This window comes from Canis lupus, chromosome 10 (genome assembly GCF_003254725.2).
Source record: "Canis lupus dingo isolate Sandy chromosome 10, ASM325472v2, whole genome shotgun sequence".
Taxonomy (NCBI): domain Eukaryota; kingdom Metazoa; phylum Chordata; class Mammalia; order Carnivora; family Canidae; genus Canis; species Canis lupus.
The window spans coordinates 10,829,379-10,843,207 of NC_064252.1; the positions used below are offsets into that span (position 1 = coordinate 10,829,379).

Sequence of the window (13,829 nt, forward strand, 5' to 3'; positions counted from 1 at the left end):
CTAGACTAGTGGTCTTCATACTGGGTGCATATGTGTCTGGAGGCATATGGAGACATTCTGGGGGATAAGCAGAAATGGGCCGCTTAAGGGAATCATTTTGCAGATCCTAACTCTATATGATTTCCCAACACTGGTCTGCCTGAGAGCTGCACCTGCCTTCTGTAGTCTTTGTTCCCTTTCCCACTTTGCAAAAGGAAGACATACCTCTCAGCCAGCCCCACGGGATAAAAAAAAATTATCCGAAGTGGGAAGGACAAACAAAGGGACAATTCATGTGTAACTACTGAGAGAGAATATCTGACAGCCAAGCAAAGAAGGCTGAGATTACAAATAACAAAGGAACAGTGCTTTATTTTATCCAGGTCCACACCTTCCTATCTTAGAATTAAAATTCGGGAGTCAGAGGGTTGTCACATGAAACAACTAGATGTTAACACATGCTAACACGTTTACAGCAATTGAAAAACACAGACTTTTTTCTCACAGAAAGGAATTCTAATTTGCCTGATTAGTTTGCCAAGGAGGACTGACTTTCCCAATTATATGATGAACATTTACCATAAATTCAATGAGCTACACTGGCAGCTCCAAAGTTTTAACAAAGCATATGTGAAACAGATGCACAATATTCAATATGCCAGAAAGCATATCCTTTGAAACTATTTGTTACACTTATGATTAAAAAACTTAAATATTAACTTGAAAATGTGAAAAGATGCAAAGACTTTCCAAACCCTTTTAAGGGATATGAAAGCAAAAAAGTTTGAGGGCCATTGCCCTAGACTTTAACACACAGAGAGGCTTCTGGTGGAAGAGCACAATGAAAGGGGAAGATTCTCAAGCACTCCGGCCTTTTCTCCCAGCACCAGCAAAAATACACTAAGGGGGAAAAATACACTATGTTAACAGAACGTCCAGCTCGTCCTTGGTAAAACCAGCGTTATTCCTCACTAGCCTCCCACCTCCCTTTCTGAACACCCTGGAGTTCTCACTCTGCCCTTCCCCTTAACCTCACATTCTCCATTAATACACCTCCCCTGGACTGTTCCTGCCTTCATAATATACCATACTCCAAAGTGGCTTTGCTCCCACTCTTGTTTCAACACACCCTCAAATGTAGCTTATCTAAGTTAAAATGTTACGGGGACAATGATCTGGTTAACCAATTCCCCAGTGTTCTAACGGGCCATCAGTGGAATATCTATACTTTAGGATTTACTTTGGATTAATCTAATAGAGCCTCAAATTTGTAGACTTTTGGGTCATTTGGTGGATTCTGAGTACCACCTTGCCCAAAAAGCAGGGACATCCCGTGTCTGAAGTCGGGCTCTGGACAAAGGATCCTGATGCTTCAGAGGAACCCAGAGCCACCCACTTAGCCCACTCTTCCCTTTGTTCTCCAACCTAATCCTGGAAACACTCTCCTCATTTTACTAATTTCCCAAGCTTGGGAAAATCATGTTTATTTCCCATTAAGTCTTTTTCTTGGCTTCAAATACCTAACATTTGGGGGACATATATGTCATACTTCACGCACTCTCATATGTGGGGCCCCAAGCACTCATCTGCATATACGCACCGCCCCTTAACAGGCAATATCTCATTTAATCTCTCCCAGCAATCCTGTGCAATGGGCTTCCTAAACCCCACTCGGTAAAACAGTCCCTGTTTGCCAACGTCACATAGCTAATGTGGAGTCAAACGCTTACTCATTCATTCAAACAGTAGTCTCAACAAGCACTAGAGTGTGTCAAGGCCCTGTGTCATCTACTAGGCAGGAAGATTGAGCCCTTGCTCTGAGAAATCTTGAAGTCTAGTGAGGGAGAATAAAACCAGTCTTTCTCCTTTACCATCCTCTGGGAAACCTTGGTTGGCCCAGGGCTCTGACTTCCCTGGGATACCAGAAGGAAATATATGGGATGACAAAAGTACAGCTTTTGAATTCAGGGGCTTTCTACAAGACAGACTTGATTTCAAATTACGGTTTTGCCACTTACTAGCTCTGAACTCTGGGCAAGTTACTTAATCTAAGTCTCCCTTCCTCAAGACACGTCCCCAGCTTTGTCTGCTCTCAGCCTTCACCTGTCGGCTCAAATATCACCTTCTCAGAAAGGCCCTTCTGGACCATTAGAGCTAAAATGTATTCCCTCCAATCCTGCCCTCCCCCAAGTTATCTCTAGGCTAGCCTGTAGCAACCTGAAATCCCCCGCTTTATTTATTGTTACCTGGTTACTGTTTTTTCCCTATAGTTTGGGTCTTTGTCTGGTTCTAGGCTCTCTCCCTAGAAGCTGGGAATAGTCCTGGCCCATAGTAAGCCCTCAATGAATATTTGTTAAAGAAGTAAGCCAACCAGGCCAACTAATGCTTCACAAGTTTTTTTTTTAATATATATATTTTATTTATTTATTCATGAGACACACAGAGAGAGGCAGAGACACAGGCAGAGGGAGAAGCAGGCTCCATGCAGGGAGCCCCATGCAGACTCGATCTCAGAACTCCGGGATCACGCCCTGGGCCAAAGGCAGACGCTCAACCACTGAGCCACCCAGGCGCCCCTTGCTTCACAAGTTTTAATCATTCTGCAAACGTAACCCCAAGGTTACTTAAGCCATGATGACTGCTAAGTGTGTTCGACTTACCTAATTGATCGGATCTAAGTCCAGCCCATGGGTACCTCCTCCCCACTGAGGGATTATACGACTCTGACAAATAGGACTTCTTCCACAGAAAGTTTCTCTGGTATTCACTCAGCCCCTGTAATACAAAAGACACTTTGAGCATGATGCAATTCATGGCTGTTGTTTTAAAGAAGGCATCGGTAAAAAGGACCTCGGAACCACGACAAGGAGTTCAGTCTCGAGCTCCCCGTCACCAGCTGCTGTTTATCCAGCCCCATGCTAAGCAGGTTGCACCTATTCTGATCCTTTAATCCTCACAACCACCTGAGGCTCTGAGTGGCCACCTTTCTTTCTTTTTTTTTTTTTTTTCTTTGCTGGGTGGCTGATTCCAAAGCCTGAGCTCTTGTCTGATAACAGGTGACCATCCAAATCCTCATCACAATAATTGTCCTAGCTGATTAAGTTCTCAGTGAGGACACACCATCACCAACAAGGGCCTCGTGCCTTTTGAAATTTCGTAAAAGTCAACCAAAGACAGACAAGAGTCCCCTCCCATCATTCTGGATAGAGGCCCCCAAGATAGAATAGGACGGAGATCTGCGGGAGAGCTGTGGCCAGCTGTTGGGGCGACGGGTGCCTGACCCCCCGACGGCGACCACCTACCTGGAACTCTGGCGCGACGGTGAACAGTGTGAGTTTCCTACACCCTATCTTCGCATTGTCAAGGTCCCACGTCTCTATCCCTTTTAAAGACGCAGGCAGTTTGAGGTCTTAAAGGGTAGGGACGGGGCGGGGGGGGGGGGGGGGGGCGGCAAGCGTAAGCCCTGAGACGGGCCACAGGTGTCCCCAGGTGAAGCCACCTTCGATCTCATTGCAAAGTGCTCGCCTTGCACCTGCACCGCCTCGCGTTCCTGCAAAACCCCTGCAAAATCGGTCTCTCTCAACACGGCCTAACGCTTCCGCGCTGCAACTCGGGGGTGTGTGTGCGCGGACCGGGAGCCAGGCGTCGTGCAGGACCGCGGCCGCCGGGCTCCGCGGGGCCCGGGAGCCCCCCCTTCCCCTCCCCCGCCCCCAGCAGCCTTCGGGCCCGGGGACCACGGCCTCACCTTGAAGCGCACCGGCATGTCGCCCGGTGCTGGAGCCCCCGCCACTCCGACAGTTAACGGGACAGAAAGCCCCGAGGGGGCGGGGCGACAACAGTGGGTTCCCTAGCAAAAGCCTCGGCCCGGCGTCCCCGACTACGCGCCGGCGCACTTCGCTCCTGCCGCCTTGAGCCCCGTCGCTCCGCCTTTCCCCGCCCACCCCTAGAGCTAAGAGCCAATCGGGACTCGGAGGCCTTCCTGACGTCATTAAGATCCGACCAATCAATGCCCGGAACGGAGACGCCCGCCTCCCGCCGCAAATTGGGGGACTAACAGAAATGGCGGGCGGAAGGCTGGCCAATGAGGCTCCCGGAAGGGCGGTGGGCGGGGCCCCGCGGGAGCTTCGTCCTGAGGAGAGCGCTGGGCGCGTCCTGTGTGACTAAGGGTCACCCCTGCAGGTAGGCTGCGTGTGTCGCACGCCTCGCTGGGCCGGCTTCGTGACGTCGTAAAACGTGAAGGTGTGTTCTTAATTCCGCATCTGTGACGAAATCGGAATGTAGGTTTTGATGGGGTTTTTTTTGTTTGTTTTTCTGATATGAAAGAATGTTCAGGTCTCTTCTCCTGAGAACCCGTTCCTACAGCTGACAGGCATGTTACACCACGTATTGTCACATCAAAAGGGTCGGGCAAACAAAGAAATATTGCTTAGGCAGGCCCCCCCCCAAAAAATTTATTTATTTATTTATTTATTTATTTATTTATTTATTTATTTATTTATTGTGACTCTTGCAAGAGAAAATGCTCACTTCCGGTGACGTTCTTGCCTCCCCCGGCCCCGCACCCGCCGCCTGCCGCCCGCCACCCGCGCGCCGAGCTTGCACGTCAGGGACCATGAATGAGGCTCCCGGGTCCCGGTTCCCGAAGAGTCCGCGTTGTCGCTCCTCTCACTCATCTTAAAAAATAATATACATCTGATTTGAACGGACTGTTGCCGTCGCCAGCAGGTACTTCTCTACCATCGACAGAGCACTTGCCTGGACGCTGAGGATGGGAAGGACAGAATTGTCCAGGCAGGTGCCCAAGACACTTGCAGAGAAGCATCCTCTGTATTCAATGATAGTATAACGTGTCATTCTACTAAAGTTTTAGTTGTAAAGTACCACCGGGCACCCCGGGTGGCTCAGCCGGTTAGCACCGCCTGCGGCCCAGGTCGTGACCCTGGGGTCACGGGATCTGCTCGGAGCCTGCTTCTCCTTCTGCTTGTGTCTCCACCTGCCTCTCTCTCTCTCTCTCTCTCTCTCTCTCTCTCTCTCTCTGTGTGTGTGTGTGTGTGTGTCTCATGAATAAATAAATAGAATCTTTAAAAAAAAAAATAGGTTAGGATCATCAGGAGTTGGAGGACGGAGTTGTCCTTGAGGGCAGAGATGATCAGAAGAAGCCTCCAGAAGAAATACTGAGACGCCGCCTTGATGATGAGAAGGACTGACATAGAGGAAAATGGGATGATCAAAGGGCAGATGCCTGAATGGAACGCTGCCAGGCTTCTTCCAAAAACCGCGAGGACAAGTGCCTTTACTTTTGTCATTTGTTGACCGAAGAAAAGTATACCGTCTTTTAAACTTCCAAATAGTCATAGCTATCCAGGAATGCTCTAAGCCTTTTCTGCAAAGACTCGTCTCCCTGGATCCTAATTGATGTCTCTGTTCTTCTTCACCATCATGGAGATATTTAAAAATTCATTTGAAGAAGGCACCTGATATCCGAAAACAAAGAGAATATTAAATTAGCCCCTATGTGGCCATGCATCCAGGGGGCCCTTGATAAATGTTAATTGGTGATGACAGCATCTCTGTCGTGTAAATTAAGAATGGCACAAACAGGACACCGTGGAACATAAAACGAAGGTCCTCTGCAGGGAAACAGCCCGGATCTCACAGAGTAGGAAAAACACAGCCCTGGTTGTATGCACAACTTTGTTATGACACAATACTGAGGTGAAATCAGTAAAAGCAAGCATGCAGAATGTAGCCTGTCTGCTAAACAAGGGCCATGATGACTGCAGTGGAGCTCTGCTGAGCACGGAATGAATGACAAGAACAGCAGATGGTAAAAATATCTGAGTCATAACCTGGGTTTGCTGAGATGTGTTATAAGGACTCAAGGAAGAGGAGTACTTTACTTTTTTTTTTAAGATTTTATTTATTTATTCATGAGACACAGAGAGAGAGAGGCAGAGACACAGGCAGAGGCAGAAGCAGGCTCCCTGCAAGGAACCCAATGTGGGACTCGATCCTGGGACTCCAGGATCACCACCTGAGCCCAAGGCACATACTCAACCGCTCAGCCACCCAGGCGTCCCTACTTTGCTATTTTTAAATGAAAGCCCACTCAAATTAATGGGGGAAAGACATAAAAATGAAAAAAAGGGACAACCTTAGTAAACGAGAGTCTATAGCCTGTGTTTTATCAGCTTTTACACTCTCCGCTACTGCAGGAACAGCCCCAGAACCTACAGCGTTCCACCCGGGTGTTTTGGGGCATCCCTAGGAGGTGTCTCACATGTGCCTACAGCCACCACGTATGGTATGCTGGGCAACACTGCATCTCATTCCAATAGCCACACATCTGTCTGTGTGTGTCACTCTTGCTGCTGGTCACCACAGCCGCATTTGCCGAGTCCTGAAGTCTCCACTGGGCATAGCATGAAGCCTCCTTGGACTGCCCAACCCTGCTTATGATCTGTGACAAGGCACCTCTCTCGCATTTTTGTGTTACCCTGTATTGAGTATCACAGTGTCTTAGAGGGCTTTTCCATTTGTTTTTTAGCCTTTCTTCTCTCCAAAGGGAATTCCATGGAGCCTGGGCCAGAAAGTCACCCTCAAATGATAGGTTTCATTCTGTGTTATTCTATGACATTCTATTCTAGATATGCTTCTCTCTTCCACTAGCCAAGGCCCTCTTACTAGGACAGGGGTGTCATACCTGGCTCCCTCTTCCTTTTGTTGATTTCTCTATTTCTCATGCAAATAGATTTCTCTTTAATATGCATGAGATTAAATTGGTACCATCTCTATGAAAGACAATTTGGTAATCCTTTCGACCCAGCAATTATTTTTATAATTCGTTTACAACTTTATCTTATAAATATACTTGCCCACTTGTGAAAAACATTTAAGATTGTTTACTGTATTGTTTAAAGCAACAAAACTTGGAAATAATTTAAATGTACATCCTAATTAAAGATATTATGGTTCCTCCAGCGCCCAGAACAAGGACAGGCTATGCAGCAGGTCCAATTGACAGTGCAGGCTGCTCTGCTTCTTGGGACTTCCAGCCCAGCAGATCCAGCTGGGTCAGACCCACTTCAGGTGTCAAATATTATATCCATCAGGGTCTGGCTGGGAAAACAAACTACCAGAGGCATTTCAAAAAAGATAGCTTAATATAAACTGTTGGTTAATGAGTTATTGGAGAACTTCAACAAGCTAAAAGGAGAAAACAAGATAGTAATTCCAGAAAGCAGCTCATACCTCTGAGGTTAGAAGAGCAGAGCAAAATGTTGATGTTACTGGAACACAGAGGTTTTCCCTAGAAGCCTCAGGGAATTGGCGAGACCTCTGAGAAGGGTCACAGCCTAGCTGGTATTGGGGCTTCTTAGGGAACAAAGTGAGGCTGCGTCTGGGAATGACAGAAAAAAAAGGAAGGGAGGGAGAGAGAGAGAAAAAGAAAAAGAGAGAGAGAAAAGAAAGAAAGAAAGAAAGAAAGAAAGAAAGAAAGAAAGAAAGAAAGAAAGAAAGAAAGAAAGAAAGAAAGAAAGAGAGAGAAGGAAAAGTTGGAGACCAACCAACTACTACCATGGAGCAAAAGGTCATTAAGATGCTGCTGAGAGCAAACAGCAAGCAAAAGCAAGTATTCTGGTCTCTAGTGTCCTCTCTTAGCAGACCTAACGGAGTTAGCAGGATCCAAAGGATCTGCAGAGCCTAGAAGGTAAGATTGGAAGTAAGAGACTATAACATATTAACCTCCACTCATCCCACTCTTAAAAAGGAAGAAGCATGTTTTTATGAGCTAACAGAGTTAAAAAAAAAAAAAGTTATAGACGAGTGTGTATGGTATACCATCGGGATAAAAGACAAAGAATGATGTATGTAATAGCATCATTCACAGGTATTTGTTTCGTCACTCACAAGTCTAACTCCATTAGCAGCAGCTATGAAGGTAACATTTCATTCAACTTAGAAATACGTGAAAACTTTAAGGAATTGGTAGTTATGGCTCTTCTCTTCATGAAATAACTGCACTGGCACTTTCTAGATTCATTTTGATTTGCATATATTGCAATAAGACTATTGCTTCTTTTAGAGACAAAAACATATCAAAATCCTTTAAAAACAACCTTTGGGGACGCCTGGGGGGCTCAGTGGTTTAGCGTCTGCCTTTGGCTCAGGTTGTGATCCCAGGGTCCTGAGATCAAGTCCTGAATCAGGTTCCCCACCAGGAGACTGCGTCTCCCTCTGCCTCTCTCTGTGTCTCTCATGAATAAATAAATAAAGTCTTAAAAAAAAAAAAAACCAACCTTTGCACTCAAAATATAAATACACTACTCATTCTATTAAAAACAGGAAATCACCCGCTTCACAAATCCAACAATCTCCCATCATTTCCTCGGCAGCAATTGAAACATTGGGGAATCTGTATTCAAATTTGTGTTTGTGTGTTGAATCTGTATGTGCTTCTAACCATATCTTTATGTTACAAACAAAAATGTGTTACATATAAGCAGAACACCTGCAGACAAAAGGGTTGTGGAAAGAAGATACCAAGAAGGGTAGGACCTAGCCCCTGCCTTCCAATCTGATTATAATCGAATCAGGGAACTGACACATATACAAAGAGCTCAGGAAATGATGGAAAGAAGGATTCAAGGAAGGGGCTAAATGTGAGCACTTGGGTATTCTGAAGATGCTTTTAAATCCAGTGCCAGAAGGTCTGATCCAAGACTGGGGACTAAAGAGCAGACAGGATAAGACAGCCGCTTTTAAGTTCCATCCTGGGAAACACCTGATCTACAGGACCTTTCACTTTCTCTTTTGTTCGGCCTAGGTAGCTGAATCCAGGCCAGAACTAACATTTGCCCAAGACTGGGTCCCAAAAAGGTAAGTTACTTGCTCTCTGTTGTCTTTTTTTTTTTCCTCTTGTTGCTCCAGAAATCAGAGTAAAGCTGTTTTAGAACCTACTGTTCCATCAACACAGTGATACATTTGCCTTGTGTTTGCATACATGTAATTTCTTCTCAAATACCTTGCAAGGTAACTGAAATTCCAGTTTCCAGGCTTAGCAGTGCTCTTGAGCTCTGTCGCTTCCTCTTGGGTCATATTTACGTGGGCTTTCCTTGGTAAATCTTGATCTCAGCCTCTGCCAAAAAGCGATCAGTCTGACAGCCGCTTTCTTTGGCCTTTTTCCATAGGTTTTAACTGCTTTTTCCTCACATGAATGAATTTCTGATTGCACAACTGAAAAGAAAAATGACAAAATTAAATCAATGGATTCTGTCTCAAAAGCAAAATTGCTGAAACTTCACATTAGTGTCAGTAAGAATCAAATAAACAGGGTGTGTGATTAAGACTCACCAATGAGCCAAGTGCAATTTATCCCCCAGACTTTTCACCATGGGATGCCTTTGTTGACAAAGAAGTGTCTGGCTTTTGAATCAATGGGGCACCTTTTGGAGGGACTCCAGGTTCTCTTGACAACATGTACTTTTTTCTTTCTTTCTTTCTTTCTTTCTTTCTTTCTTTCTTTTTTTTTTTTTTTTTTTTTTTTTGTGAGCTTGAGGGACTCCTGGCCATACAAGGCCATAACTGAATAAAGTAATTCTTAGTAAGGCATAAGCCAGTGCAAGCCTCACATACCATAATAACATGCTGTGCCTCTGCTGAACAAGACACAGGGAACAAAATATGAAGGCACAAAATTCTTTTCATTTTAACACCTTCACTGTTGATGATTCTGTTATCAAAAAATTGCCTTCCCTTTTCTTCAGTGATTATTGTCTTAAATCACCATCTTTGTGAAAGTATCCACAGGAACACAGTGTTTCTAGAATTGCTAACTCTGTAGATTTGGAAGCATTAATTCTCTGGCCACTTGAAACCAGATGTATCTTAAGGTCAGATCAGAGGACACGGTCTTCCTAAGAACCTTCCAAATCTCTACACTACACCAAAATAAATTTTGAAATATTCTTTTATCACATAGTGTGTAAGCACCTTAAGAACTTCAGGTCAAGACCAAAGTCTGTTATTATTCCTTCTGAAATTGCTATTCTATTACTAATGCTATATCAAATATCAATAGGGGACTAAGAATTTTTCAAAACATAAATCAGTTATCCTCTCCTTAGCGACTTATACTTGTTGGTTCTCTTTAAAACTTATTCATTTGGGGACACCCGGGTGGCTCAGCAGTTGAGTGTCTGCCTTTGGCTCAGGGTGTGATCCCGGTCCCAGGATCGAGTCCCATATCGAGCTCCCTGCAAGGGGTCTGCTTCTCCCTCTGTCTGTGTTTCTGCCTCTCTCTGTGTCTCTCATGAATAAATAGAATCTTTATAAATAAATAAACAAACTTATTCATTTGGGTTTTGCTGGCACAATGAGTTCATCAAATTTCAGTGCCATGTTGTTCATTCTTCAGTTTCTCAACTTCTGGTGATTGAATACTGTTCGATCCTATAGAGAGTGATAGACCCAATTGTAAAATATCACACATATGAGTTTAAAGAAATGGTTTCAATATCACTGAGCACAACTTGCAGAATAAGTTTTAGGAATCATGCTCGTTTAAGTTAATCAAAGCGGTGGCAGATACTGAGGCTGACACTGCGAATCCATTCCAACCTCCTCCTCATGTACTGCAGAAATCAGAAAGCTGCAAGGCCCTTTGCCACTAGACCCTTCACAGCTGAAAGTCAGGCATAACTTACATTTTTGCTGATGAGAAGCACTAGCATAAACGGAGTTAGATGGGAGAAAGGCAAAGCCCAGGCACCTGTTGTGATGGTGTAAATCATGGCAGGAGTAGCAGTAGCATGGTTCTGAGAGGGCAGCTCCATCAGCAGCTCCCTGATTACTGCAGGAGTAACAGAGTTTGGGAGCCAGAGCTTACAGCAGTGGTTTAGTAACTTAGCAAGGAATCTCCTGGTTCTACAACTTCCTGGTGTTAGTGGGTCTGTTCTGTGATGTGGTCCTAGAATTGACTTCTTCTGCCTTCCCAAGGATTCCCAAGCCACTTCGTGTCACTCATCTATTACCACAATAATGCTGTATAACAAACACCTCCAAATGCAGTGGCTTAAAATAATAACCACATTATTGCTCATGAATCTGTGGGTCAGCTGGCCAGTGTTACTAGTCTAGGTTGAGCTTGGCTGACCTCACTGAGCTTGTTCAGGTATTTGTGCTTAGCTGTTGGGGAAGCTGGAAGCTGGCCGGTCTCAAGATGACCTCAGCTAGGACAACTCTCGCTGCTCCTTCACCTTTCAATAGGCCAGCCTGGATTATTCTCTTGGGAGATGAAAGTACCAAGAAGGAGAGCAAAGTGTGCAAGGTCTCTTGAGGATTAAGTTTAGAAATTACACACTATGACTTCTACCACATTCCATTGGCCAAATCAGGCCAAAAGGCCAGCCCAGATTCAAGAGGTAGGGAAACAGACTGAGTCTGTTGGTGGGAGGAGTTACAAAGACCTGGTCTTTGTAAAGGAGGAAGGAAAATGTGGGGCTAATTACAACCCATCCATCTCAACACTGAACACCCTGAAAATACCCTCTCTGCTTTAAATAACTGAATAAAATATGTTCTCTGCTGTTTAACTCTGACCAATACAGTGGTGAGTTATACATATGCATTTATCTCTATTGCCTCTTAAAAAGCCATAAAATGACAATAAACGAATGAAACAGGTATAAATTGACGAGGTCGGAGAGAATGGCAGAGGAGATAACTGCAAAATGGAGACGTCGCCAAATATTGGTGATGTGGAAAACAGAGTTTGTTGCAGGCCGGGCTCTGTGGGAAGCAGACCCCGAGATGAAGTTGAGTGTGCTGAATGTTTATTAGTGAGGGGTCCTTAGGATCAACACCCTAAGGGAGGGAAGGGAGCAGGACTGGGTAGAAGTCAGACTTTGAGGCAGGCCTGACAACAGCTTCAGTTAACCCCACGGAGGGTCCAGAACTACAAGGGCCTGTCAGACTTATCCTGTGCTGGGCCTTAGGAAGAGCATGGCCTTGGGGAAGGTGGTTCCCTGCAGGGGAGGTAACAGTAGAGGTCACAGGCAGTAGCAGCAGCAACTATCCTCCCCTCAAGTGGGACAGGGACAAGTGCGTCACCGTAGGTATGTTCCTACTAAGTAAACAAAAACCCATGCATTTGAAGCCAAAGGCAGAATTATCTCTGTTCCCATCAGGAGCTGGTCTCAGCGTAGCTATGAGAGTGTGAGTCCCCAAACCTTCAAGAGTGAAGGAGGGTACCTGCCAGCACTGGGACCCTTAGTTCTGGTTCAGAACTCCCAGAGGCAAGATGCTGGACCTGACTCCCGCAGTGCCCTTTCCCTCCCCTGGGCTGTCTCCTCCACCCTACCATGCTGCAGTTGGCTTTGCTCCTACGTCAGCCCATCCACAACCTTGTACGTCCAGAGACTCTGGTGGTGCTGGTGCCATGCAAACGGTTAGGAAAGCCAGGTGCAGGAGCGAGCAGGACATTCTGCTTATGAATTTCACAGGCAAAGGGTGGGAATTGGAGCTGGAGAACACAGAAACCCCCTATCTAAGGAGCAAAAGAAAAATAAACTGGACCTGAGGAGGTGGCCTAGGACTTGCCTTTTTACCTATAGGTATATAAAGCTCACATTTTAAAAAATTGTCAATACTAGTGAACCAGGAAAAGAAAAAAATATTGACTCCCCAAATTTAATTCCAGTTACAGTCATTTGTAAACTGGCTGCTGCCAGTTATACCTGATTGTCATATAGCAAGATAACAAGTATACATGTCATAGAGTGTATGTTCAGTAGATTGATTGGAAAGCTAAACTTTCCGATATATGGACAGCCATTAGGCTTTGCTATTTCTGCCTTGTGATCCAAGGCTCCCCCCATAACACTGGAGGGCACATGAGCCAGAGGGCAACTCCATTCCCTTCTGATGAAAGAATGCTCTGTGGAACAAATCATGTTTCAAATAAGTGTTCTGTTTACAATATAAGCTGCATTCTTATTTGAATTGTGACGTTCTCTTGATCATGGGCTTTTATTGTTAGGAAAGCAACGGTCCATTTGCAATACATGCTTCATCTCAGCCAAATGCAGGAAAATGTGTGCAAACACTTCATGAATTTGAAAACATTGTAGAAATGGGAGCAGTTCCTGGCATTAGGTGTTTAAAATGGTCTCCTTTTGAACCATTTTCTATGACTCCTCATCTTTGCTCTTCCTAAACAGTGGAACTCACACAGTTTTACATAACTAATTAGTCTCCAATTTATTGTGAATAATACCTTTTCTAATTATTATTCTTGTTATGTCTAGTATTTATTGAGTGCTCATTACATGTCTTAGGACTGTATATGCTGTATCAGAATGAGCTCATTAGGAAAACAGAGCCACTGTAAATGGTATAGAAATAAGGGGCTTCGTATAGAAATGACAGCTTACATAGATATGAGAGGAGCTGGAGGAGGAAAGGTCTAGAAGGTGGCAGCCAGAGGAGTGGAGAGTCACTGATGTGTTCAGTCTGAAGTCACAGAGTGTGGATGGAGAGACTCAGCTGATGGGGCGTGGAGCTCCATGAGAGCTCATGGAGAGGGCTGTGAGCCTCTATGTCCGGTGAAGCCCTGATGAGCCTAAGTAACTATTATCCCAGAAACAATGGTCTCCCTTCACTTCTGCTTTCCAAGTCTTGTACAGGTCACAAACTCCAACCTGGAAGCACAAAGGAAAGGAGATTTTGGGAAGTTCCAGCCATGCCTGGTAGTTCCCAGCCTTAGATAGGAGTGATATAAGTTACCATCAGGCAATGCAGCACACAGACAACTCTAGTATCTAGGAAACAAGTGTTACTGTTAGCATTTTTTG

General features: G+C 45.0%; 1 protein-coding gene and 2 long non-coding RNA genes across 10 annotated transcripts in view; 1 reads left to right on the top strand and 2 right to left on the bottom strand.

Moving 5' to 3' along the window:
* Positions 1-3,892, bottom strand: part of MDM1 (Mdm1 nuclear protein) — a 29,166-nt gene extending 25,274 nt beyond the window's left edge. For 2 of the 3 annotated variants that reach the window (XM_025476662.3, XM_025476661.3), the window contains exons 1-2: positions 3,725-3,891; positions 2,640-2,754 (exon numbers count right to left, since the gene is read on the bottom strand). In XM_025476662.3, the coding sequence (XP_025332447.1) occupies positions 2,640-2,754; positions 3,725-3,742 (133 nt within the window). In that variant the 5' untranslated portion in view covers positions 3,743-3,891. Of the gene's footprint in view, positions 1-2,639; positions 2,755-3,724 lie in introns of all 3 variants that reach the window. The other variant, XM_025476663.3, reaches the window with a different exon arrangement.
* A 204-nt stretch (positions 3,893-4,096) lies between these two features.
* Positions 4,097-13,829, top strand: part of LOC125752057 (uncharacterized) — a 101,583-nt gene continuing 91,850 nt past the window's right edge. Inside the window, exons 1-3 of one of the 4 annotated variants that reach the window (XR_007413366.1) lie at positions 4,097-4,218; positions 4,494-4,704; positions 8,804-8,856. This is a non-coding gene — a long non-coding RNA (uncharacterized LOC125752057). The remainder of the gene's footprint in view (positions 4,219-4,493; positions 4,705-8,803; positions 8,857-13,829) is intronic. The other 3 variants (XR_003147247.3, XR_003147248.3, XR_003147249.3) reach the window with 3 other exon arrangements.
* Positions 4,486-13,829, bottom strand: part of LOC112677886 (uncharacterized) — a 142,879-nt gene continuing 133,535 nt past the window's right edge. For all 3 annotated transcript variants that reach the window (XR_003147252.3, XR_003147251.3, XR_007413368.1), the window contains exons 2-3: positions 9,002-9,213; positions 4,486-5,453 (exon numbers count right to left, since the gene is read on the bottom strand). This is a non-coding gene — a long non-coding RNA (uncharacterized LOC112677886). The remainder of the gene's footprint in view (positions 5,454-9,001; positions 9,214-13,829) is intronic.